This window comes from Harmonia axyridis, chromosome 4 (assembly GCF_914767665.1).
Source record: "Harmonia axyridis chromosome 4, icHarAxyr1.1, whole genome shotgun sequence".
Taxonomy (NCBI): Eukaryota; Metazoa; Arthropoda; class Insecta; order Coleoptera; family Coccinellidae; genus Harmonia; species Harmonia axyridis.
The window spans coordinates 25,141,715-25,166,155 of record NC_059504.1 but is presented as its reverse complement, the minus strand read 5'-3'; the positions used below and the strand labels follow the sequence as shown (position 1 = coordinate 25,166,155).

Here is a 24,441-nt window from a genome sequence, read left to right as displayed (position 1 = left end):
CAACGGAAATGACAAGTATGACATTGCGGCGCCGCCACGAACTAAAACTAATATTTTCAATTTGGTCGAATGTCATTGCATTCAAAATTTGACGAGTGCATTCACCATGTTTTTAGACATCTTAGATTGAACATGAAGAAAAATTTGTTGTTATAAACATATAGCATCTACTGAACATAATAACCACTGAATGTAATACTGACAAATATCAAATCTTTTTCTGTATGTAACAACTGATTCACCATAACGAGCCGTCGAGCCCATGGTTTCCCCAAGTTTGGGAAACAAAGAAGAAGAAGAAGACGATCAAGCTTTTTATCAAAAACTAATTGTAATCTGTGTTTTTATATTTTAGCGGATTTTGTAAAAAAAAAGTTTACTCAAGGCTTGTTTAGAATTTAGATGAAGCCACATATAGAGATCTGTTTCAAATTGATTTTGAAGCCTCCCAATTAAAGTACGGTGCGAATGAACTGAATATTTCAATTCATAGGGAACACTAGACTTCAAAATGCACATAAAACAAATAATTATTCATGGATTCAAAAGCTACAGGGATCAAACTGTCGTAGAACCTTTTGATAAAAGACATAATGTGGTAGTAGGTCGCAATGGATCTGGAAAAAGTAACTTTTTTTATGCCATTCAATTTGTTTTGAGTGATGAATTCTCTCACTTGAGACCAGAACAGAGGCAAGCTCTCTTGCATGAAGGTACAGGGGCTCGAGTCTTGGCTGCATATGTAGAAATTATATTTGATAACAGTGATGCTCGTGTACCAATTGAGCATGAAGAAATTTATTTAAGAAGAGTAATTGGATTCAAGAAAGATCAATACTTCTTGAATAAAAAGATTGTGCCAAGGACAGAAGTCATGAATCTTCTTGAATCTGCTGGTTTCTCAAATTCTAATCCTTATTATATAGTCAAACAAGGTAAAATTAACCAAATGGCTACCGCTCCAGATGCTCATCGCTTGAAATTATTAAGGGAAGTTGCTGGAACGAGGGTTTATGATGAAAGACATGGACAATCTATAACTCTTTTGAGGGAAACTGAGGGTAAACTGGAAAAAATTGGGGAATTTTTGAGAACAATTGAAGAACGTCTTCAAACATTGGAAGAAGAAAAAGAAGAATTGCGGCAATATCAAATACATGACAAAAATAGGAGAGCCCTTGAATTTATTATACATGAAGTTGAATTGAATGAGAATAAGAAAAAATTGGAAGAATTAAAAAAGCAAAGAAATGAATCTGGTACTGAACAAGAAAAATTAGCAGCAAATTTAAAAAAAGCACAAGATAATATTAAGAGTTTGAGTAAAAAAATTAAAGAAACTAAAAAAGAACTCATATCAGTCAAGGAAGAACGAGATATTCTAAATAATGATCAGCAACATCTTATTAAAGAAAAGGCAAAATTGGATTTGACTATAAAAGATTTGTCAGAAGAAGTTTTAGGGGATAATAAGTCAAAGGAAAGGGCTGAAAATGAATTAGCTCGATTAACACAAAGCATTAAGGAAAAAGAAGCAGAATTAGAAAAGGTAAAATATTATTTTTTTTTGTTTAACATATATATTCAGATGATACATTTTATATAGAAATAGAATAGAGAGAGAGAGAACTGTTTTTCATTGTCACAGACATAGACAAGAGCCATCGACCTTCGGTCCTTCAGCTCAATAAATTGAACATTAATATTTAACAAAAAAAAAACAAAAAAAAGTATAAAATGTGCTCTAATCAAACTATCAATTTCTAAATTTCTGTCTTAGTTTCTGAAGAAGTGTTGATGTCGGAAACTTTCTTGTTGGGTTGTTGATGGGGTCTTCGTGGTAAAGCTGGACGATGTCTGACATCTCTTCCAGTCTACTGTAGAATCTTGCATTTAGATTTTGAAGCCTTTCTAAAATGGGTTGGATCTTGATTTTTGCATATAATAATTCATTGAGTGGGTTGTGCAATCTATTGTGTGGATGTCTTATTCTTGAAATGGTCCTCAGTGCTATTCTTTCTGCAGTTTCTATATTTTGGATTGCTGGGTTTCTGCAATTAATTAAAATTGGGTGGGCATACTCCAAAATTGGTCTGCATATCGACTTGTAGATTTTAGCAGCATTTTTCATGGATAGTCCTTGGTTTCTAATTACAAGCTTTGAGAAGTGTTTTGCTCGGAATGTTATTTTTTTCTTCATCTGTTTAGTGTGCTGGTTAAAATTCATTTTATTGTCTACGTAGATATTTTATTGCCTGTTGTGGGTGTTTCTGCTCACTACCTATAAATATTGTTGGAGAGTTACTCGAGAGTCTGTGATTGAAGATTATGAACTGGGATTTTGCTGGATTTGGCTTCAATCTCCAAGTACTAAACCATATTTCTATCTTTCTCATTAGTTCTTGAAGCTGTTTTACACATTTCATTAAATTTTTCTCGTGGGATATCAAAAGAGTGTCATCAGCATACTGTAGAACATATTGTAGTTGGCTATCAGGATTAAATATGTCCGCACAGTAGAGCTTATATAGTAGTGGTGAGCCCTGTGGTGTCCCTTGTTGTGGTACAAAAATGTATTATTTGCTCTTCTTGATTCTTACACATAGTTGTCGATCTTCCAAGAAATCTCTTGTAATATTTAATAGATATCTGGGTGTTTTCATCGAGTTTAGTTTGAATAAGAGACCTTTATGCCATACACTGTCAAAGGCTTTATTTATATCCAGGCTGATTGCAGATGTTTTGAGGTTCTTCAATGTGGCATTTTGCGTGTTTGATATTAATATAGTCAGTGGATGTGTTGTAGATTTCTGATTTTGGAAGCCGAATTGAAAGATAGGAAGTGGATCTTGCAGATTTTCAGTTAATTTTATTTTTATTATTTTCTCATAAATTTTCCCCAAAACTGGCAGAATGGTTATCGGTCTATAGTTTCTTGATTTTGAGTGATCCTTGTTTGCTTTAGGTACTGTTATTATACATCCTTTCTTCCATATTTTTGGGTATATTTCCTGATTGAGACAATGTTCGTAGATACTTATAAGGTGTTCATGTATTTTATCACTGAGTTTTTTAACAATTTTCCATGGTATGTAATCGACACCTGGGGCACTATTTTTGGAGTTGTGTACTATCTGAAAGTAGATCTCTCTGTCGATTTTTATTTCTTCTGCTGGAATTTTCTTTAGGGTTGAAAAGAACTTTTCCTCTCCTGGGATTTATCAAAGTTATTGTCGTTGTCGTAATTGAAGGCATTTTCGTAGTATTTTGCGAACAATTCTACTTTTTCCCCATCTTCGGAGTAAGATCTTCCATTTTCTATCAGAGTGGAAATTTTATTATATTGTTTATATCTTGACAGTTTTTTGATTTCTTGATAGAATGATCTCCCTTTAGATTCATTTATTTTGTTACAGGCCCTTATCAAAGTGTGTTCTCTGTATTGGTGAACCATTTTTTGTACATTTTTGTTGTACTCATTTAGTTTGTGTTTCAAGTTAGGACTTATATTCCTGCAGTAATCCCTGTATATCTTTCTTTTGGTCTTAATCAGTTTTATTATATAAGGTGGCAGTTCATGAAGGTAATGGGTATGACTAATAGTGGGCGTAAGAAATAGAATATTATTTAAAGAAAGTCTAGTAGAATATTTGACACAAAGCTCATAAGCTTAACACTGAATTTCCCAAACACTTAATCATCTCTATTTTATAATATTTTATATTTTATATTGGTAGATTCCCGGATCTGTGTATCTAATCACATTGTGAATCTTAACAGTAATATGAGCGGTTCATCTGACTTACCCATTTCACACTAAGTTAAAAAATTGTTGTTATTTATTTATGCTAAAAGTGTGTAAAACAAATGGATTGAGACAATTTCATAAGTGAAAAAAACATAATTACACACGTGTTACGACATTTTTTGAAGAAATTGGCTACATTCAGCAGTCATTTTGAATTAAGTCATTAAAAAAACCATAGATACCTTCAGTTGATGAAATCAGAAACAATAATAATGAAAAAATTTGAATTCAAAAATCTGTAAATTTCACAAAAATATTTGAATATTCAAGAACTTTTTGGTTATTAAATAAATTCCCTGATCTTGACCCTTATCTGCAAAAAATTAAATGCCAAACTGATACAATAGAAATAATTCCAATTTCACTTTGAATATAAGTATCAATTAATTTTTATCTTTAATAATATTACTGAAATTCAAATTAAAAAATCTAATGACGAAAGAAATCTGCTAATGTAATACGTTAAAATTTCGTTAAGACGCTCTTGAAGGGATCGGCGCAAAAAAGCGTCTTAAGTGGTAAAGCATCTCACCCTAGAATCTCAAAATGATTGCAAAATTTGTACGTAAAAATTGTTAAAATGCATAATACTTGTAGAAGGGAATGTTATAAATACTGGCATGAATAATATATACGTACACTGCTCACTCACTGACCAGAGAGAAACCTGTCAAGGTTACTTGTATGTGGAGAGGAAGTTGTCTATTCTGCTAATGTAACATAGCATGCCCTCTGCATTTTTCAGGGTGGAAATAACTTTTCAGAGCTGGCCACGTTTTATAACCCAGCAGAAACTATAGGTGATGGGGAATGATTGTCCTCTTCTTCAGAGTCATTTTTTTCACTCTCACTCCCCAAAGGGTCAGTGGTGATGTCAGCCATCATGACATCAATAGTGCGAATGTTGCTAGTTACAAGAGCGTCATTCACTCGCGTGATACGGAAAATTTTGGAGAAGTTTCTCAGTTCTTGTTGCTGTGTTGTTAGTCAAGTGGTAACTGTCTTATATGAAAATCCAATCTTCCAAAAACCGTTTCTTATAACGAGTGCGTCAATTTCATCCCAAGCAGCAGTAATAAAATGTTTAGTCTAAAACATCACTTTTGATTGCCTCTTAAGTACCACTGTACTAATTTTTTCCTGTACTTTTGTTAAATATTAATGATAATGTTTATTCACTTCTTATTGGCCACTTCATAATACCCTGATCTAAGGGTTGCAGTATGGATGTGACATTAGGTGTCAAATAAACGATTTTATATTCGTGACACATATTATGTCTTTTAGATGTGCAGGGCACTTGTCAATGAAAAGAATAACTTTTCTTTTCTGCTTACCCAAAATGGCATCCAACTACTGAATCCATTTCTCAAACAGATCTTTGTCATCAAGAATGAGTTTAAGACTAAGAATGACTTATGTGCCATGTAAACGTGAGTTTGCCATTCATTGATCAATTTTCTACTTTTTTCACCGTCTATCTGCGACGAAAAAGGAGCTTCTTATCCAACAAAACAGAGTGTCTTACTGAGTACTATTTTAATGTATTAGCATAGGAAGATTCATAACGAAGTTTTACTGTATTCGTATGCTACATTGTAGAAATTTATATGGATGTTTCCTCATGAAAACAGAAAACCAAAATTAACTTCATTATACTTTTTTGCACTAGTTCTCAAAATACTTTTATTATAACTTTACAAATATTTTTGGGTGTGTAAAGTTGAATGTTATGTACAGGAATGGCAAATTTTGATGTTTTAGCACTACACCTTTCAAACCAGAGGAGATAGACTGAATGTGATACCCCATTCTTGTTCTCTTTTTCTGAGAAACTAACAAGAGTAGTGTTCATTTTTGGCCATCTTCTTTTGTTTTCGATTTATAAGCGAAATTTATATCTATTTAAATAATTATTCATATTTTTGTTGTTGTTTAAAGCTACTAGAGAAATTAATTAAAATAAAATTATTTTTGAACTTGGAATATTCAAGAAGTAACTTTAAAATATCTTCATTCATAGATTAAACCTCAGTACGAAGCAATGAAGAAAAAAGAAGAAGACTGCAGTAGAGAGTTAGTATTGAAAGAACAAAAACGTAAAGAACTTTATGCTAAACAAGGTAGAGGAAGTCAATTCACTTCAAAAGATGACAGAGATCGATGGATTCAAAATGAATTGAAATCTCTCAATAAACAACTCAAAGATAAAAAAGACCATCGTGATAAATTAGAGGCTGATTTGAAGAGAGATGCCTCAAAAACTATTGAATTGACTAAAAAAATTGAGGAACAGTCACAGGTAAGATAATATGTGGTAATACAGATAAAATTTGTAAAATATCAATCTTTTAAGGAAATGGAGAGACAAAAAAATTGTATTGATGAACATAATAAGCAATGTTACGAACTGAAAAAAAACAAGGATACTTTTCAAACAACCAGAAATGAATTATGGAGAAAAGAGAACAATGTGCAACAGAACTTGTCTTCCTTGAAAGAAGATCTAGCCAAGGCAGATCAACAACTGAGGTCTATGGCTGGTAAACCGATTTTAAATGGAAGGGACAGCGTAAGAAAAGTATTGGATACTTTCTTGAAAAGTGGAGGAAAAGATGCTGAAATTGTTCGTTCCTATTATGGACAGGTAATTGACAAATTTACACATATGGGCTGGGATCCCAATAATTATTATCAATTGGTAACAGTTAACAATCGATAATAATTGGTGGAATCTCAGCCTTGGTTAGTTCTTCTATATCCCTCAAACACAAAAATTCTACTACTCAACTAATTATTTTATAAGAAATTGGATTTATTATTGAGATCTTATGTGATGATATTTATATACCGAGTTACACCTTATCATCAATTTTCAAACTTCTACTGAGCACTGTAATAGATAGTAGTCTTCATCTCTATGTTTTCATAGCTCTAGTATCCATTGCTTCCGCTTCCAATGGTGAAGCATTCTGTTACTAGGTGCTCCCACCAATCTCAACAGTGTTGGCAAGCCGGTATCTCAGGATGTAATATCAATTTGTTAAAACGAAATGTACAACAGAAAAGTTAAACAGAGAACTACCAAGTTTGCCCCTTTTCCCTTCAATAAATAATGAAAGATCAATAAGAAACAAGAGGAGAGTAAGAAAGGATGCAAATCTTCGTGGCAACTTCATAGTCGTGTCTCTTAGAGTCTTGAAAAATTTGGCATTCTTTCAACTATCTAGCAAATGGTTACAGAACGGAACCCCAATAATTAAAACTTTTCTTAGTAATATTCAATCTCTGGTAGAGTGTTTCCTGAGCATTTCCCAAATAGTCCCAGAAATTTCACACTTTTCACGCTATCTCTCCCTGATTCAGTGTCAATTGATAAAATTTCAATTTTTGCTCTAAACAATTCATTCGCCATGAACCACTTCCGAATCTTTCAAAGCCGCTTTTGTTCTTGACTTCATACCATCCTCACTGCGTCAATAATAACGCATCGTCAGCGTAGTGTCAAAATTTATTCAAATGAACGAGCAACAAAATGGTACCCTGTGGTGCTCCCTTAGAATAAAGAATAACTATGTATGCTATGTTCCAAGGGTACTCCTTCAATTTGGGGAAATTATCGTTTTCCACTAGAATCCACATACTGTAATTTGTCGCTCAGATATGAAACAAACAACCAGAGTGGCAAACCCCCAAGGCCATAATATTCCAGTTTTTGGAAAAGAATTTAGTGCACAACATTGTCAAACACTTTAGACCAATCAGACAATGTCAGCAGTATTTTTTCTTACATTTAAAGTCTCCACCATCTGTTCAAGGATATCCAGCAAAGCTGAAATAGTTGATTCATTACATCTGTAACCATGCTGTTCTTTTGATAATAATCCGTAGCGTTTCAAGAAAATATTCATCCACCATTTCATGATATTCTCCAGAATGCCTAAAACTTGTTGTTTTGTCAGGACTTATCGAGCGATGTGATATATGAAGTGAATTTGTAGTGATTTGACTATAATTATTCAATATAATATAATGTTCACTGTCAACTCACAAATATTCATGTGATACATATATGAGATGTTTTATAGATGTTAAATAATGTTCTTCAGTGTGATAAAGATCATTTATGTCATCGAGCTCTAAATCTGGCACATTCGTCAGCATTTAACGTTAGCGTCGAAAAGGGTTTTGGGGCAGGTTCACATGACAAGCGCTTGACGCGCGTTTACGACTACATGCGTTTCATTCAAAGCGAAGGGTGAGTTCGATGCTGCGCTAGTGCTCGACCATTGCAATGCGTTCTTTGAGATCATAGGTTTTCTTTTATTCCGATAATCGCTTTAATGAAGCTTTTAACACCTAAAAAGCAGTGAGGTGCATTACTTTTATCTATCAAGAGAAATTTAAGATCTTCTGAAATATGTTCACGCCAAACTCAAAGTAATAAACCTAGATAGATCGTATGTCATTTTCAGTAAGCAAATTTTGACCCCAACATAAATAATCAAATTTGACATGAAGCGCGCGGAAATGAAAACATCAGTGAAACGATATTTCATTTATTTTGGAGATAATAAGAAATCAGAAAGCAGATCAAAGATAGATATCTTGGTTTCTGTTCGAGATATTAGAAAAATAATTTTTATGGTTTATAGTTTATATGATACTCACAATAGGTAATAGAAATCAATTACCGTTTTAGAGATATGAGATATAGAGAAGAGTTGGTGTTTTTTTAAATAGGGCACCTATTTTTTTGGCGAAGTTTTTTACCGCAGATTTTCCTAAAAGCATCGAATTTTCAAAAATATCATCTGTTTCAAAGATATTGAGTTTCTGACTTAAATTTTGATGGGGCAATGTCTTTTTCAAATTGCAGTCTCTTCAAATCATTATAGGTTTGATGCACAATCCATTGTGTTTTAGTCAGAGCAGAAAATTTATTGATCCAATCAAAACACTGGCTGTTGTAATCCTCAATAGTCGTTTTGGTTCTAACTAGTACCTCGTACTCGCTTTCACTTGTCATTTCAGAATTCGGCATTCACCATCAATCTTTTATGAGACCTTCCATAATTTCCATTGTAATAAGACTTGATCACAACACAATGAAGTAAACAAACCGATAAACGTATGGCTTGAAGACACGAACAGCGCAGACGCTACATTTACTGTTCGGAGTAGGGAACTAGTCCATAAGTTGCGCAAATCACATAGGGAACGGAGTTGTCTCGCGCGTCTCCGTTCCCTAATGGGTTAGAACACCTGGTTGCGCTAGCCCCATAGGAAACGGAAAAATGCTTCCCGGAAGGCTAACAGAGCCGCAACGACCCTTATTCACTGAATAGTAATAATAACACACCTAAAATATGCCTGATATCAAGAACAAATTATCATCAGAAACATTAATTTGAAACGTAACAGTATACTTGCATAAGCACATATTTTTTTTGCATGTATTCACACATTGTATATGATCACAACTTTTATTACTTCATTAGGGTTTATATATGTATTTTTGAGCAGTAAATCATTATCTTTATTTCGAATTTTTTTTATTTCATTTCGACATTTTTTGAAAATTTTGAAATCAAATATTTATTAATTTATTATGTTTACAATTATCTAAAAATAAAATTTTTGTAGGTAATTGAAAATTTTGACTGTGAGAAGAGTATCTATACAGCAGTTGAAATGACAGCTGGTAACCGTCTATTTCATCACGTTGTAGAAACAGATAGAATAGGAACATTAATTCTCAAAGAAATGAACAGACAGAAACTTCCTGGTGAAGTTAATTTCATGCCTCTTAACAGACTTAGTGTCAGAAATATTGAATATCCCAATGATTCAGATGCTATACCAATGGTTTCTAAACTTCATTATGAACCCAAATATGATAAGGCAATGAGATATCTGTTTGGTAAGACTTTAATCTGTAGGAATCTGGAAGTTGCCACGAAATTATCCAGAAATTCAGGATTGGACTGTGTAACTTTAGATGGTGACCAAGTATCCTCAAAAGGTGTGTTAACAGGAGGTTATTGCAACACCTCAAGATCACGTTTAGAAATGCAGAAAAATAGAAGTGAAACAATACAACAAATTAAACAGTGTGAAGAAGAGCTGAAATGTCTTCGAGAGGAACTGAGTAAAACTGAAACTTCTATCAACAGCATAGTATCTGAAATGCAAAAAACTGAAACTAAAAACAGCAAAGCCAAAGGTATTTTTGATAAAGTTAAGGGGGAATTGAGATTGATGAGAGAAGAACTATCTAACATCGAAAGATTCAGGGGTCCTAAAGAAAGATCATTAGCTCAATGTAAATCTAATTTAGAAGCTATGCAATCTACCAAAGAAGGTTTAGAATCCGAGTTGCATCAAGAGTTATTGTCTCAGTTATCTGTTGCTGATCAAGCTGAAGTTGATTCATTAAATGATGATATTCAACGATTACAAAAAGAAAACAAAGAAGCTTTCAGTATGAGAATGAAGTTAGAAGCTGAAAAGAATAAATTGGAAAATTTGCTTACAAATAATCTTATTCGTAGGCGTGATGAAGTTCTCCATGCTTTACAAGAAATATCTCTTGAAGATCGTAAAAGACAACTGGTCAACGCTAAGAGCGAACTTGAAGAAATCGATAGGAAAAAAGATAGAGTCAATAAAGATTTGAGCTCTATGGAAAATAAGGTCAAAGAGATGACTAAAAGACTTAAAAATGAACAGTCAGATTTAGACAACTACAAGAAGAAAGAGAAAGATGCTCAAGATAGGATAGATGAGGATGCAAAACATCTAGAAAAATTTGCAACAAAACAAAACTTATTGGAACAAAAAATTGCTGAATGTGTTGAGAAGATAAATCAACTAGGAGCCCTTCCTGCTGAAGACCTATATTCTCACTACATACAGATGTCATCAAAATCATTATTCAAGGAATTAGAAAAAACCAACAACCAACTGAAGAAGTTCAGTCATGTGAATAAAAAAGCTTTAGATCAATTCATGAGTTTTTCAGATCAACAGGAAAAACTACATAAACGTAAAGAAGAATTGGATAGAGGAAATGAAAAAATTCAAGAATTGATAGCAATGTTAGAAATGCGTAAAATGGAAGCTATTCAATTTACATTCAAGCAGGTTTCAAAGTTCTTTACAGAAGTTTTCAAAAAATTAGTACCTGCAGGTCGTGCAAAATTAGTTATGAAAACAGCAGATAATGAAGAAGGGAGAGCTATAGGTGAGAGAAAAATTTTTTTTCTAAACATACAATAGAACTATATTTTTTCTGACAAGATCATTGAAAAGTTCTACTTACCGGAGGTAAAAGTGTTGCTATGTCAACAATGAATTACTTTTCCGTCGGCCAGAGGGAAAAGTGTAGCAGCAATGATAACTATTAGCGTATTTGACTGGCTGCACCAGTTCGAATTAATTCGAGCTAATTATGTCATTTAGCCCTACAAAAATTCGAATTAATTCGCACTGGTGCAGTCAGTCGAATACGCTATATTATACTTCATGTCTGTCAAAATTAATTTAGTATGAGAACTGTAACTAGGCATATTTTCCATTGATGAATCAATTATAATGATCGTTAATATAAATCTTATTTAAAGATGGATCTCCAGATTTGTATGAATTTCAAAAAGTTTGAAAAAAAAATAACATTCTCTTTGGAGGAGAAGTGACTTTTCATGGCACGCCTTCAATATAATATATTATACATTAGATTCTTCAAAAGAATTGTTTTCCTTACTCAGACACTATAAGAATTTTTATTTTCTAGGTCCTGAAGATAGTTCAGATAATTTCACTGGTATAGGAATAAAAGTTTCATTTACAGAATCAGACTCTGAAATGAAAGAAATGAACCAGCTCTCAGGTGGTCAAAAGTCCTTGGTTGCACTTGCCTTAATTTTTGCAATTCAAAAATGTGATCCCGCTCCATTCTATCTATTTGATGAGATCGATCAAGCTCTTGATGCACAGCACAGGAAAGCTGTTGCTAATATGATCCATGAATTGTCTTCTGAAGCCCAATTCATCACTACTACCTTCAGACCTGAACTTCTCGAACATGCTCATAAATTTTATGGTGTTAAGTTTAGAGGAAAAGTGAGTCATATTGAATGTGTTAGTCGGGATGTAGCTAGAGATTTTGTTGAAGATGACCAAACCCATGGTTAAGTTTATTTTAAAGAATGATAATTTTATTTATATTGAAATATAGGACCTCCTTCATTATTGTTGTTTAAACCAACAAGTACTTTTTCATTATGTATTTTATTGTATTTAAACATTCATTTCTTAAACTTTCACTCCTGACCCATGGTTAAGTTTATTTTAAAGAATGATTATTTTTTTATATATATTGAAATATAGGACCCCCTTAATTATTGTTATTAAACCAACAAGAACTTTCTCATTATGTATTTTATTGTATTTAAACATTCACTCCTGACAATGAATTCTCTGCCAATGGGTATGTCACTATGCTTCCTAGTCCTTCACTCCTAAAATCAGCCTTCTACAGTATGGTAGTCTTAGTCTTGAAATACAAATTTCTGCAGAGAAGTACTAATTCAAGTATGCACATAGCACTCCATATATTCAAAAGAACTAAACTTTCTAATGGAACCATTTTTGTCTCAACTTAAATATACCCACATTCAATTTAATCGAAATAGGAAAAATATTTATACCCTGGGAATTTCAAGTTTTCGAGTGTGCAAAATCCGAAAGAGCTGATATTTCTACGAAAATACTTATGACTAGGCGTCAATACCCATACCAAATTTCATAAATATCAGACTGGTAGAACGAGAAATGTTGTGGTCCCAGGAATATCTGTATATTTTGACATTAAAATTGAAAACCTGAGCAGAGTAATTTTGTGAATTATTTCAGAAGATCAAGTTTTTTTTGTATGCGTAATATTTGAGGTTGAGGGCTTGTGTTCAAAAAAGATCTAGGCCCAGTTAAAGATAGTATTCAGTATGTTCATCCGATTTCGCAATGAATTTTCAATGTATTCTTCCATTTTATTGATCATGAAAACATTCCAGAAACACGTTTTCCAAGTTAGAATTTGTCTTCCTTTGATTTCTGAAGTAGTAAACTTTCGGTTATTGTATGAGCAGATTGAATTGAATAATTGGACAACTAATCGAGGATGAAAAAAGACTACCTCATATATCATATAACTTTCAAGTGAATTCGTAACTTTGCGCCCCTTTAAGAAATCCTGCATCCGCCTCGTGACAGTGGCCTTATTTTTTGTTCTTCTTGAAGGTTATGTTATGATGAGAAAAAATATTTTATATATTTTTAATATTGATTTTAATTTCCAAGTTTGCTTTCGTTATTATTAGCGTTTTATTTTGGCTGAACTCGCCTAATTTGGAAAGTGAAAATAGAGTAGCACTTCCAAGAAAATTTTCATGAAAATACATATCCCCTGTATATGGGAGATTTAGAGAACATTTCAGAATGTATATTTTTCAGTTTCCATTATTTGAAATTTAAATTTTCTCCCAAAACCACGCACAGCAAAAAAGAAAAAAAAAAGGTCTATCTGAAATTTTAGTTCACATTTTTCCGCCTATTATTGAATTTCATTATCATTTGTGTAAAATTTATATATCGAATAACAATTTATCCGCTTTTTTTCAACTGAGAATGGGTAACAAAACATTTTCAAGCATCGATTTTGAATAAGGGATCAAATCGGAGAAGAACGTTTTGACAAAACTATAATATAAAATGGCTTGTCCTTGAATTATAAATAAATAAATATTTCATATACATCAAAAAATTCACCATAGAGTAATCCACCTAATATTTTTAGCCATCTCTTGATTTCATTTATGTGAAACTATTGAAACTGCATTTATCCAGTTTTGTATTTTTGCATGCAGTATCAATTTTATTGATAAGAATCAAGTAATGTTTAAACTTAATACAATTAAGTTTGTAAGAAAATGCAATTAATTTAGAAAGAAAAATGCTATTAATTTTGAACCTGAAGTTTATCACATATTACTATACAATTACATTAAAGAAAAATTTTGTCATTATATACATATAAATACTTGAAATAATGGCACTTATTTCATAAAAAAATTTGGTTTCAACTTTATACAATTCATATCTTCAAAATATTTTTTTTCCTATAAATATTTTACAGTGAAATTATGTATTAGGTTATTGATTACATCATCTTCTTTGTGTGTATTGTTTCCACTCTCATAAGAATCCTCATCGTCTTCATAGAGATCATCGAAATTTAATTCATTATCATCATCTATGTGATCTACATTCAAATTATTATCAGCTATATACATATCGATGTCATCTGTTGTATATGAATTATCGTCTTCTATGTATTTGATGAAATTTTTTTGATGATCTTCTCCATGCTTTTGCATGTGCTTATACAAACATAGTCTCAACCTTGTAGTATAAGAACATAATGAACACTCCAATACTCTTTTTTCTGAATTATTGTTTTCCTGTTTGATAGTAGCCTTCTTTTTTTGGTAGGCATCATTTCCCCAATGAGCTGACAAATGTCTAGTTAAATCACCCTGACGAATCCACCTTGTACCACAAATATGACACAAATGAGGCTTTAGATGTTCAATATCGATTTTATGTACTTTTAAATGATCCAAATAAAGATACCTGGATGTTGTATGAAATGTACATTCTGGACATCGATTATCATCTCCTCTTTTGTTATGACTGATTGTTTTATGTATCTTTGCATCTCTTTCAACGGTACAATTGAATTCACATTGGGGAAATTGACAACAATATACAGTATCTATATCTTCATCTATAAAGTAACCTTCATCATCCTCAATCCTTATTTTATGTAATTCAACAGAATAACCTAGATCTTCATCAAAGGGCTCAATTTTAGGTACATGTTCGGCAATCAAATCATCACCAGAATCTTGTTCATCATTTAAATGGGACGTTTCCATATGGGCCTCGAGAAGTTTTGGGGATAAAAAGCCTGAACCACATGAAGTACAAAGGAAAAATTGCTCAGGAATCTTGGAATGTATATTACAATGCTTTTCAATTAGCACTTGAGAAACTGTTTTGTAAGAGCATAATCCACATTTTTTCATGATTATTTCTCTCTGGTGACGGTTCTTCATATGACTTGTCAGATGGTTTCCTCTTCTAGATTCATATGAACAAAAATCACATTTGAACAAATGAACTTCTTCATCAGTTTTGTGTTTTACAATAATATGCTGTCTCAAATCTGTTTTTCTCTTTGATTTGAAAGGACAGTATGTACACTGAAACATTTCGATTTCATATTCATTACGATGGACAACCATATGTTGTTTGAAATTATTAAATTTTATAGTCCTATATGAACATTCAGGACACTGATATTTGTTTGGATCTGGACCATTTTTATATTTCAAAAGGTGGTTTCTTCTTGCTGTCATGGATTGGAATACTGCTAAACATACAGGGCATTTTGTACTCCTTGAGCTTCTATGAGTATGTAGATGTTTTTTATAAAGGGTTTGATTAGTTGTGCTAAAATCACAATTTTCACATTCAAATCTCATTTTTTCTGGTTTATAATGAATTTCAGTATGTTGGCTAACATTTGTTAATTTTTTAGATGAATATGAACAAAGATTACATTGATATCGATCTCGATCATATTGACATCTATGTCTTTCCATATGATCAGCGAGTTCAACTTTTCCATCCATTTCTCTTCTACATATGCTACATCGAATTCCATCTGGCTTAGAGTGAATGGTAATATGACGTCTATAATGACTTTTTTGATATGTAGAATATCCACAAATATCACAAATATGATTTCTTCTTTTATTAGATTCTAATGGTCTACCCCTTTTACGTTTTTTAGACGCTGTGTTTTCTTCATTGTCTATGTACTCATCATAATACTCCTTTTCAGAATTTTCTTCTGAATCTTGTGATAGAAAATATTCACCAAATTCCAGTTCTGGATCTTCAATCATTTCCCTGCAAAAAATTTATAGATGATACATATTTTTAACTTATGAATTGAAAAGAATTAGGGTAAATGCACTGGTTCTCGACCAGTTAACAGAAACATCGATTTTGAGCACTTTTTCACACATAAACTCACCAAATTTTAAATGATTTGTCATATAATTTTGAGCTTTCTTTTCGCATTTAACCTTTGAAATGTGAAAACATATAGAAAATCTCAATAACCTTCGGTTCACGACCACGCCACAGAGTTCTCGACCATTTTTGTGTTAGTTTTCGACCATCAATAATAGTGGCTGTTCCACTTAAAAATTTTATTAAAAACTTTAGAGCGAGATGAGTGATTAGTAGTTACTTTCGTACCGTACTACCGACATCACTACCTATCACTCAGATGGGTTTTAGATGAGGTAATTAAGTAAGAAACACTCGGAATGTAAAAAAAAATTATTTTGCAAAAGTTTCCACTTTCTATAAATATTTCAAAATAGGAACTCATACAACATTTTTTGGTTATTTTGCTCTTATAATCTATTTAGAAACTAATGAGTAAATAAAATATAAAACACCGACCACCAATGGTCGAGAGTTAAGTACAATCAAATTGGTTCTTGACCGCGAATAAATAAAAGGTAGAAATAAGTGTTTTAACGTTAATTCGGTGGTCGCAAACTAATATTCAGAAAGTAGATATATAAATGAATCAGGGTATCGAAAAAAAAACGAAAATGATCCAACAGAAATATATCGGTTGACATAAACAATTATTGATAAAACATATTGGTTCTCGACCACTTTGGTCGAGAAATAAAAGATACAAATTTTCCAATACCAGTTCGCGACCGCCGAATATTTAACAAAAAAATATACATTTATCTGCTTCTTGATTGAAATAGACTCAAAAATATATCTTATAGTTGATATGGAACAAAATATACACACATAATTCATTTAAAATAAGAAATAATTACTATTTTCTGGTCATATATCACAAAGCACTTTTCTAAGAGAGGACGAGAAAGAACCCTTTTCTATGATAGACGATTATAAACTAATTTTTAGCGTAAAAGCTTTGACCTATACTCCTACTATGCAAACTATCTTGGAAGGGTAGAATGGTCGAGAACACGTACGGCGGAAATATTTTGAACTACATGATATATTTTTATTATTATTTTATCTCAAATCACGGAATGGTCGAGAGCCAGTGCCGGTCGGCTAACCAGTGCATTTACCCCTCGATTTACCCTATTTATAGTTAGTTACAATTGGATAAACTATAACTGTTATTGAATAAAGGACATTACCAAGAATAGTTAATTCGAGTTTATATGTTCAGAATAAAAACTATGTAATTTTGAAATAAATCTAGAAGTACTGAGTTCTAACAATTTTGAGATTATTCAGTGTACTTATTGAATAGACCATTGAGCAGAGACCCTTGCCAGAACTTCTGGTACTGTAGGTGTCACGGCTTTGTTGTCACCACCTTATACAGAGTTGTCTATTAATGTTTCTTGCTTCAAAGTAGGTAGGTACAGATCTTAGTACTGTTTGGTATGCTTAATTGCTTCCTACAGTTTTAAATATTAATAAGCGTCATATCGAGGCATACACAATAAATAAACAAACTAAAAAGAAATAATAAAGTACTCTTAAAACAACATTTTCAGTAGAATAACTAATTCAGAATGAGAAATATTGTTCATAGCAATCACTTATATATTTAAGTAAAACATTAATATGTGGAACTTACACTTTAATATTTTCAAGTAGCAAAGCGTCTTCATGGGAAATATTTTCTTCTAGCATACCATCATCTGTGAAATAAAATTGAACAGTTAATTACAACAGGTAATATGAGAATTTTATTTATTTTTATATTCACCTTCTTTTGATTCCAGATTCTCATTGGTGTTTGAAATTTCAAGATTAATACAATTGAGAGTGTTTGAATCAACCTCACTTTCGGTTCCATCTTCAGCAACAATAATAACTTTGATAATTTCATTTCCATCTTCTGAATTTCGATCCATTTCTTGAATTTAAAATGCTGGTTAAAAATCAAAATACTGTAATTGCTCTATATATTGTTTGGAATGACCATTTAATAATGACAAAAAGAATCTTCAAATTCTCTCGGAAATGGTTGCTTACAAACGACGAAACGGCCAGGCTTGTCTTGTCTGTCAGTCAAGTCACGAATCATAGAGTAATACATAAACCAGAGATAACAACGAGAAGGTCAACTACCATTCAAAATGGCTGCGTTCAGTGGACACAACCATAGAAATATAATATAACCATAGACCTAATTGACAGGCCCTAACGAGACTTTCACGAAGAGTTCGCGGCAGGCTGAATATGAAAGAGAGAGATGCAGCTAGATGGGTCAATGTCAAAATCATATGACCAAAACATTGGACTTACGTTTGGAAAATCTTGAATTTTTCTTTTATTTTGAATGAAACTCATTATTATTTTGATATTTTGGAATTCTAGCAATGTAAACGAGAGTAAGAATTGCTTGAAATCTTTCTTATATTAATCCATTTTCGACTATCCAAAGTTTAATTTTTGTTTGGGAATTTATGGAAAAAGCTATAATAAATAATATTTTTATTATTTACATACCAAGAAAGAAAAGCATTTTTTTCCTTAGGTATGCAGCTAGATGGGTCAATGTCAAAATCATATGACCAAAACATTGGACTTACGTTTGGAAAATCTTGAATTTTTCTTTTATTTTGAATGAAACTCATTATTATTTTGATATTTTGGAATTCTAGCAATGTAAACGAGAGTAAGAATTGCTTGAAATCTTTCTTATATTAATCCATTTTTGACTATCCAAAGTTTAATTTTTGTTTGGGAATTTATGGAAAAAGCTATAATAAATAATATTTTTATTATTTACATACCAAGAAAGAAAAGCATTTTTTTCCTTAGGTATGTAGTCTTTTCTACTACTTTTAAGGTCGTCATTTTTATCAGTCAAGGAGGAAAATGGTACTTTTACTCCTGCCGGGAGGAAAACATTTTTCCTTCCTTCTTAAGGGGCGAAAATGAAGTTTTCTATTGAGATAGTACAAAAAATATACTTTTTATTATATCGCAACTTAAAATGAGAATAATTTTCATATATTTTCATCAAATGAAAATCGTTATATTATGTTATTATTGAGTGAAGATGGTCATTCTTTCAAATGTTTGGTTGGAATATTCAATTCAATATAGACTAATTCTTAAATATAACCATTTAAAGATTCAAAATGAAAGTATACTGCTTAGTAATCACCTATTTGTGTTGTTCTAATTTATTACTTTGGCCAGTGGCGTAACTAGAGTTGACTCATGGGGGGGGTTATGGGTAGTGGCATGAACTGAAGTGAAAAGCGGGGGGGGGGTGTAGATATCGTTTCCATTCGAAAATTTGTGTGAAAAACTCTTTTAAAAAAATTATTTCATCATACAGGCACAATATATACTATACTATTGAATACTACACTTAATAAATAATGAAATACGTGTAAGAATTAAAAAAGGATTGAAAATATTCTAAAATATAAATGTATAAGTAAAAATTGCTATCAAGCTCCTCTATACAATCATTCAAGAAAGTCTAAATTCAAGACAGCGAGGTCTTGAAGGAAGGTCATACTTCCTTAAATATGTTTTCAATCTTCTAAGTGATAAGAAGGACCTTTCACTGGTTGATGTCGATACAGGAAGAGTGGTAAGAATTTTCAGGAGGGTGTTGATAGTGGGGAAAACATCCTAATGGCAGGCAGTGTAATAATTGATTGACTTCTTGAGCTAATTTTCAAATCTTCCACCCTCTCGTACCACATATGGAGTTCCCCAATGGCAGCGATGTCATCAATTTGAATATCTTCCTGATAGAAATTCAGGAGCTTTTTAAAACTTTCTTCCTGTGTTCTGGTGACTTCAGCATTACTGGTAGAGGTCGGTATAAGACACTCAAAACTTTTCAGTACGTCTTAATGTTTCAGAAAGCGACTATTTAATTCACTTAAAAAGTGATCTAAAAATGGCAAAAATAGGGATATCTTAAAGTATGATTGAGGATTGTGATTGTCGGTTTCAATGTTGCACCTAAGAGTTTGTCGTCCAGTTCTTCTTGGGGCTTTTATTGAGGTACTGAGTAATTCAGCCATAGTCTCTGATGCGTTAAATATGGTTGCGAATTCTTCTTCAGCATTGGTTCTGATTTTTTCTATCGTCCCTTTTAGATTAGTCACCATGTTCATAGCATTTAAAAGATCGATATGTTCATGCTGCAAAAATCGAGCAAGGGGTAAACTTAAGGAAAATACTCTAGCCATCACTTGCAAACTGATTATAAAGGATGAGCTCAGAAGTCCACATAAAAGCTGCGATGCCATCGACGCTAATTCTACATCCTTCCACTGTGAAACTTCTTCAAGAGCCTCCTGGACAGCAGGTAACATTTCTTGAAGTAGTAATATTGAATCATGGCGCTCAACCCACCTAGTTGGACAGAGTTGTTTTAGACGAGTAGATTTGGCTTCAGGGAACAGTTTATCAATTGCTCTTGTAATAACCTCCATTCTTTTTGGGGTGTTAAAAAACAAACATAGTTTTGTTGCAGTCCCACAGCATTTTCTGATCTCAGAAATTGAACATGATGCACTTATAGCAAGGTTTAAGCTATGGGATACACAATGGAAATATATTGCAGTCGGACGCTCTTCCATTACATCTGCATGTGCTCCTTCGAATTTTCCACTCATTGCAGCGGACCCATCATATCCTTGCCCCCTCAAATACTTTGTATCAATTCCAAACTCGCGTAATGATTTCAAAATGACTGTCGCAAGGTTTTTACCAGTTAAATCAGAAACAGGTACAAACTGAAGGAATTCTTCTTTAATATCATTGTTGTATAGGTATCTAACGCCGATTGATGCTTGTTTTTGTGTTGAGATGTCTGTCGTTTCATCTGCAAGAACAGTAAAACATTTCGCGGAATTGACCATCTCAACCAATTTCTTCAACATTATATCGTTAATAGCCAAAATAATTAGTACAATTTAAAAATATTTTTCTTCTCACAATGATACTTCTGTAATTCCACAATAACAACTTTGAAAAAGCAAAATCTTCCAAGTTATTTTTTTATTGTTCTGCCAAAAAAATGTTTTCCTTCTGATCAATGGGGGGGATTACGTCCCCAATAACCCCCCCCTCGTTACGCCCATGACTTTGGCTCTCGACAACCAAAATTCTAAGGGGTTGTCCATTAATCACGTGAGGCTTGAAAGGGGGGGGAGGGGTTTGATAAAAATCACGAAAATAACACAAGGGGGAGGGGGGGTGTAGGAAGATATCACGTGTATTTATTTTTTCGTCAAACGCGCGATTTTTAAACAAATATTAAGCGGCACGGCGCGGCGTGTAGTGCAAAGCACAGTGCCAACAACTGACCTGTAAGATGCTTATCCAGTTGTTAGTGTTGAAGAATGTCTTGCTAATCCGTGGTCCGAGGACAATATACATTAAATATATTCATGTACTAGTACAATACATGTTTTTCCTTTGATGACACTCTTCGTTTATTATTATTGTTATGGCAATCAAAAAAAAACTTGCAACCAGGTGTAGACATTTTTATTATAGTCCTTAATTTCAGAATAAAATAAGATTATAGTTTATACCTGTATTTAAATTAAGATAATATTCAGAAAAGATTCGTTGTAGGTACTAAAAATACACGTGATGTTGAGAAGGGGGAGGGGGGTGGTCTTAAACCTCACTAAGTATCACCAATGGGGGAGGGGGGGTTAAAAAATGCTAAAAAAAGATCACGTGATTAATGGACAACCCCTAAGTACAAATATTATTGAAGGTAGAATAAAAAATCATATTTACAAACAATATTATCGTTTGAATAGAATCAGTTATGTCTATTACATTTCATTCTTCAATTTTGTATTACTTCCAACTAGTTTAGTTCAAGTCACTTATCAATTTGATAATAGTAAAATCCTTAAAAAAATTGTTGCAATTGTTGCAAATATGCAATCCTGTAGTCAGTCTTCTTTTTGATTTTATACTAGAGAATACTCATACTTTGTAATTGTGCTGAAATAAACCTTTTTAAAAAAGCTACCCTTCTGTGCAATTTACATAATTATATATATGTATAGTCTTCAAAATATAGGGAACTCTGAATTTTTCTATCTAATGTTCTGAAATGTGTGTATGTAACTTGTACATAAAAACTCATGTGTTTTTTTCTTACTTTACTATGGTATTTAAAACAAAGATGTCAAAGAAGTACATAGGTATGTATCAAGTTCCCTAATTTTTGAAGAGCAGTATATTTTAACATTATACTTGTGATTATAATAATCCTTCAAAACCAACTAGATTAAAGTTAAATTATGTTCCTCGGCCTTTACTGCAATATCAAATTTATCATCCTCATCCTTATGATTCCAGAACTTCCCCAAATGTTTCTTGTATGGAAATTATTTATGATTCTAACAATAACCATCTACGTGATCCAGAATTATCATATCAAATTAAAATGAATTACTAATTGATCGCTATTTATAATTTTTTTTTCATATCTCCACCTACAACCTCCAAATGAGCTGAAAATGAAGTACCAAAGAAGACCTGTGATAATTAAAGTGAATTACGAAATGAGCACTATATGACGTAGGACGATAGATTAATCCAACTGAAGATTTTTTATTTTTCATGTATTTGTAGAAATTTGAAATATTGCTTCAGAAATGTACCAATTCAGTTGTTCATCAGATAGAATTTTATGAAGAAGGTATAAATAGGTATTTTTTTTCATTCAATTATAGTGTTAATCTCCCAATATAATGAATATTTATGTATTGATTTTTGTAAATAATTACAATTTCAAGCAAATATATGAATTGCCTTTGATAAATAAAACTTATGATATTTTTTGTTTTAATTTGAAATAATAACAACATAACCTAAAATGAATTCTAAAAATATTACAACAATTTCAATGAATAACCATGCCTTCATATTCAAATTTTTCCGCCATGTAAATCACTCAGCGATGGCGGACAAAATATCGGCCATATTGTTGCCTTCATTTAGCACGGCTAAGATGTCTAAAAACATCTTAAGCACGGCGTTAGCACTTCTTATATATTTAGTTGTCTGTGGTTCTTAGTTGAGGCATGCGCACGTGCTCGAACTACTTTCTATTCTATACCTTGATGTTTGAAATTGATATTGATTGTGAAAAAATTAAATTTAATTTTTTCAGATACACCTAATACTTTTCATCGATAAACACGAATAACGGAACATTAAATGATAGAAACTGGTACTCGTTAAAATTGAAATTCTATGCGGCGCACGCGCACTCCTATATTTTACCTGAGTTATATTCATAGAGCTGTGATATTAGGTCTATGTATCCATATTATTATTAGGTCTATGGTTGATACTGAATATATTTATTGTTTATTATATTTGTCATAATATGAGGTAACGCATAGTGCATAGAGAAAGGAGGAAAAGAGTGACGACTCAGCGGTAAAATGAATAAGCGTGATTGTGGCGACCTTTTGGGCAAGATATGGAACTAATGATGTTGATTCTGCGCATTTGGCGCCTTATTATTTCATAATTCGAAACAACTCGCAATTTGAATGAAAACCTGCACCGAAAATTGTGAAAAAACTGTAATATCAATTACAGTTTTTTCAATATTTCAGTGAGGTTTTGCATCCAACTTAATTTTTACTTAAGTAATAATACCCAACGAATTTTGACATACTTTTTATTGCACATAATTAAGATGCAAATTAACAATTGTGAACAGAAATTAATGAAATAATTGAATCAAATTATATATATATATATATATATATATATATATATATATATATATATATATATATATATCGTATTGTACCACTTAAATACTAAAAAATGTGACGGCGACTTTCTTCGGATTGATGATTGTTTACTATTTCCCTCCTATATTACCTCGGGCGCCAATTGCGATAGGTTTTATAAGGTCGCAATTCCTTACGTCGCTCACTATTATCGACCCTGGGTAGCTTTTAAACAGTTGGAGAAGGGTTCGATTCAATCTAAGGTAAGAGCGATTGACCAGTGGTGATTTATTTCACTAAATGGCAGTAAATGTCTATGAGATAAATAAAAGACACCCTGACGAAACACACTATATTTAACAATATTCGTTCCTTTATGTACAACACCAAATAATATACAATACTATCCTATATATACAATAATGCAAAAGGCTACCAAACGCCAAAAGCAAATATTTACAATGCAACACGGTACGGAACGAGAACTAAGCGAGGTGAGCAGGTGGCTATATCAAGCAGCAGAAATGAGTAAGCGGTGAGCAGGCAAATTGAGCAATGATAAAAACGGTTAAGTGCGGACAAGCGTGGAAAGCATGCAGATTGGCGTGTGAAATGCAGTCTAATAAGTTAGATGTGAGTACCTATCCTGTGTTCCGTACGGCCTGGTTCGATACCTCTTTATTAGAAAAAGCAAGCCTGAACAATATCTTCGAATCAGGTCTTGTA

General features: G+C 32.4%; 3 protein-coding genes and 1 long non-coding RNA gene across 4 annotated transcripts; 1 reads left to right on the top strand and 3 right to left on the bottom strand.

Annotated features, from left to right (window-relative positions):
* Window positions 1-71: 71 nt before the first annotated feature.
* Window positions 72-12,242, top strand: LOC123679019 (structural maintenance of chromosomes protein 3). Its single transcript, XM_045616330.1, has 5 exons — window positions 72-1,549; window positions 5,832-6,110; window positions 6,165-6,455; window positions 9,455-11,054; window positions 11,604-12,242. The coding sequence occupies exons 1-5, from the start codon at window positions 512-514 to the stop codon at window positions 12,002-12,004; spliced, it is 3,609 nt and encodes a 1,202-aa protein (XP_045472286.1). The 5' UTR covers window positions 72-511; the 3' UTR covers window positions 12,005-12,242.
* Window positions 1,728-5,225, bottom strand: LOC123679021. Its single transcript, XR_006747340.1, has 2 exons — window positions 4,448-5,225; window positions 1,728-2,051 (listed from the first exon to the last, which is right to left on the bottom strand). It is a non-coding gene; the product is annotated as an uncharacterized LOC123679021 (long non-coding RNA).
* Window positions 12,243-13,826: 1,584 nt separating the features above from the next.
* LOC123679020 (zinc finger X-chromosomal protein-like) lies at window positions 13,827-18,185 on the bottom strand. The gene is made up of 3 exons (XM_045616331.1): window positions 17,724-18,185; window positions 17,592-17,655; window positions 13,827-15,844 (listed from the first exon to the last, which is right to left on the bottom strand). Exons 1-3 carry the CDS (start codon window positions 17,869-17,871, stop codon window positions 13,987-13,989), a joined length of 2,070 nt encoding a protein of 689 aa, XP_045472287.1. The 5' UTR covers window positions 17,872-18,185; the 3' UTR covers window positions 13,827-13,986.
* A 1,651-nt stretch (window positions 18,186-19,836) lies between these two features.
* Window positions 19,837-20,877, bottom strand: LOC123678631 (52 kDa repressor of the inhibitor of the protein kinase-like). The gene has a single exon (XM_045615762.1). The coding sequence runs from the start codon at window positions 20,875-20,877 to the stop codon at window positions 19,837-19,839; it is 1,041 nt and encodes a 346-aa protein (XP_045471718.1).
* Window positions 20,878-24,441: the final 3,564 nt, after the last annotated feature.

Excerpts from the sequence above, each read along its gene's own strand:
- LOC123679019 (XM_045616330.1), top strand. The coding sequence starts at position 512 with ATGCACATAAAACAAATAATTATTCATGGATTCAAAAGCTACAGGGAT. Across the intron at positions 1,550-5,831 it reads AAGAAGCAGAATTAGAAAAG|ATTAAACCTCAGTACGAAGC; the intron begins GTAAAATATTAT and ends CTTCATTCATAG. Across the intron at positions 11,055-11,603 it reads TGAAGAAGGGAGAGCTATAG|GTCCTGAAGATAGTTCAGAT; the intron begins GTGAGAGAAAAA and ends TTTATTTTCTAG.
- LOC123679020 (XM_045616331.1), bottom strand. The coding sequence starts at position 17,871 with ATGGATCGAAATTCAGAAGATGGAAATGAAATTATCAAAGTTATTATT. Across the intron at positions 17,656-17,723 it reads GAATCTGGAATCAAAAGAAG|ATGATGGTATGCTAGAAGAA; the intron begins GTGAATATAAAA and ends TTTATTTCACAG. Across the intron at positions 15,845-17,591 it reads CTACTTGAAAATATTAAAGT|GGAAATGATTGAAGATCCAG; the intron begins GTAAGTTCCACA and ends AATTTTTTGCAG.
- LOC123678631 (XM_045615762.1), bottom strand. The coding sequence starts at position 20,877 with ATGTTGAAGAAATTGGTTGAGATGGTCAATTCCGCGAAATGTTTTACT.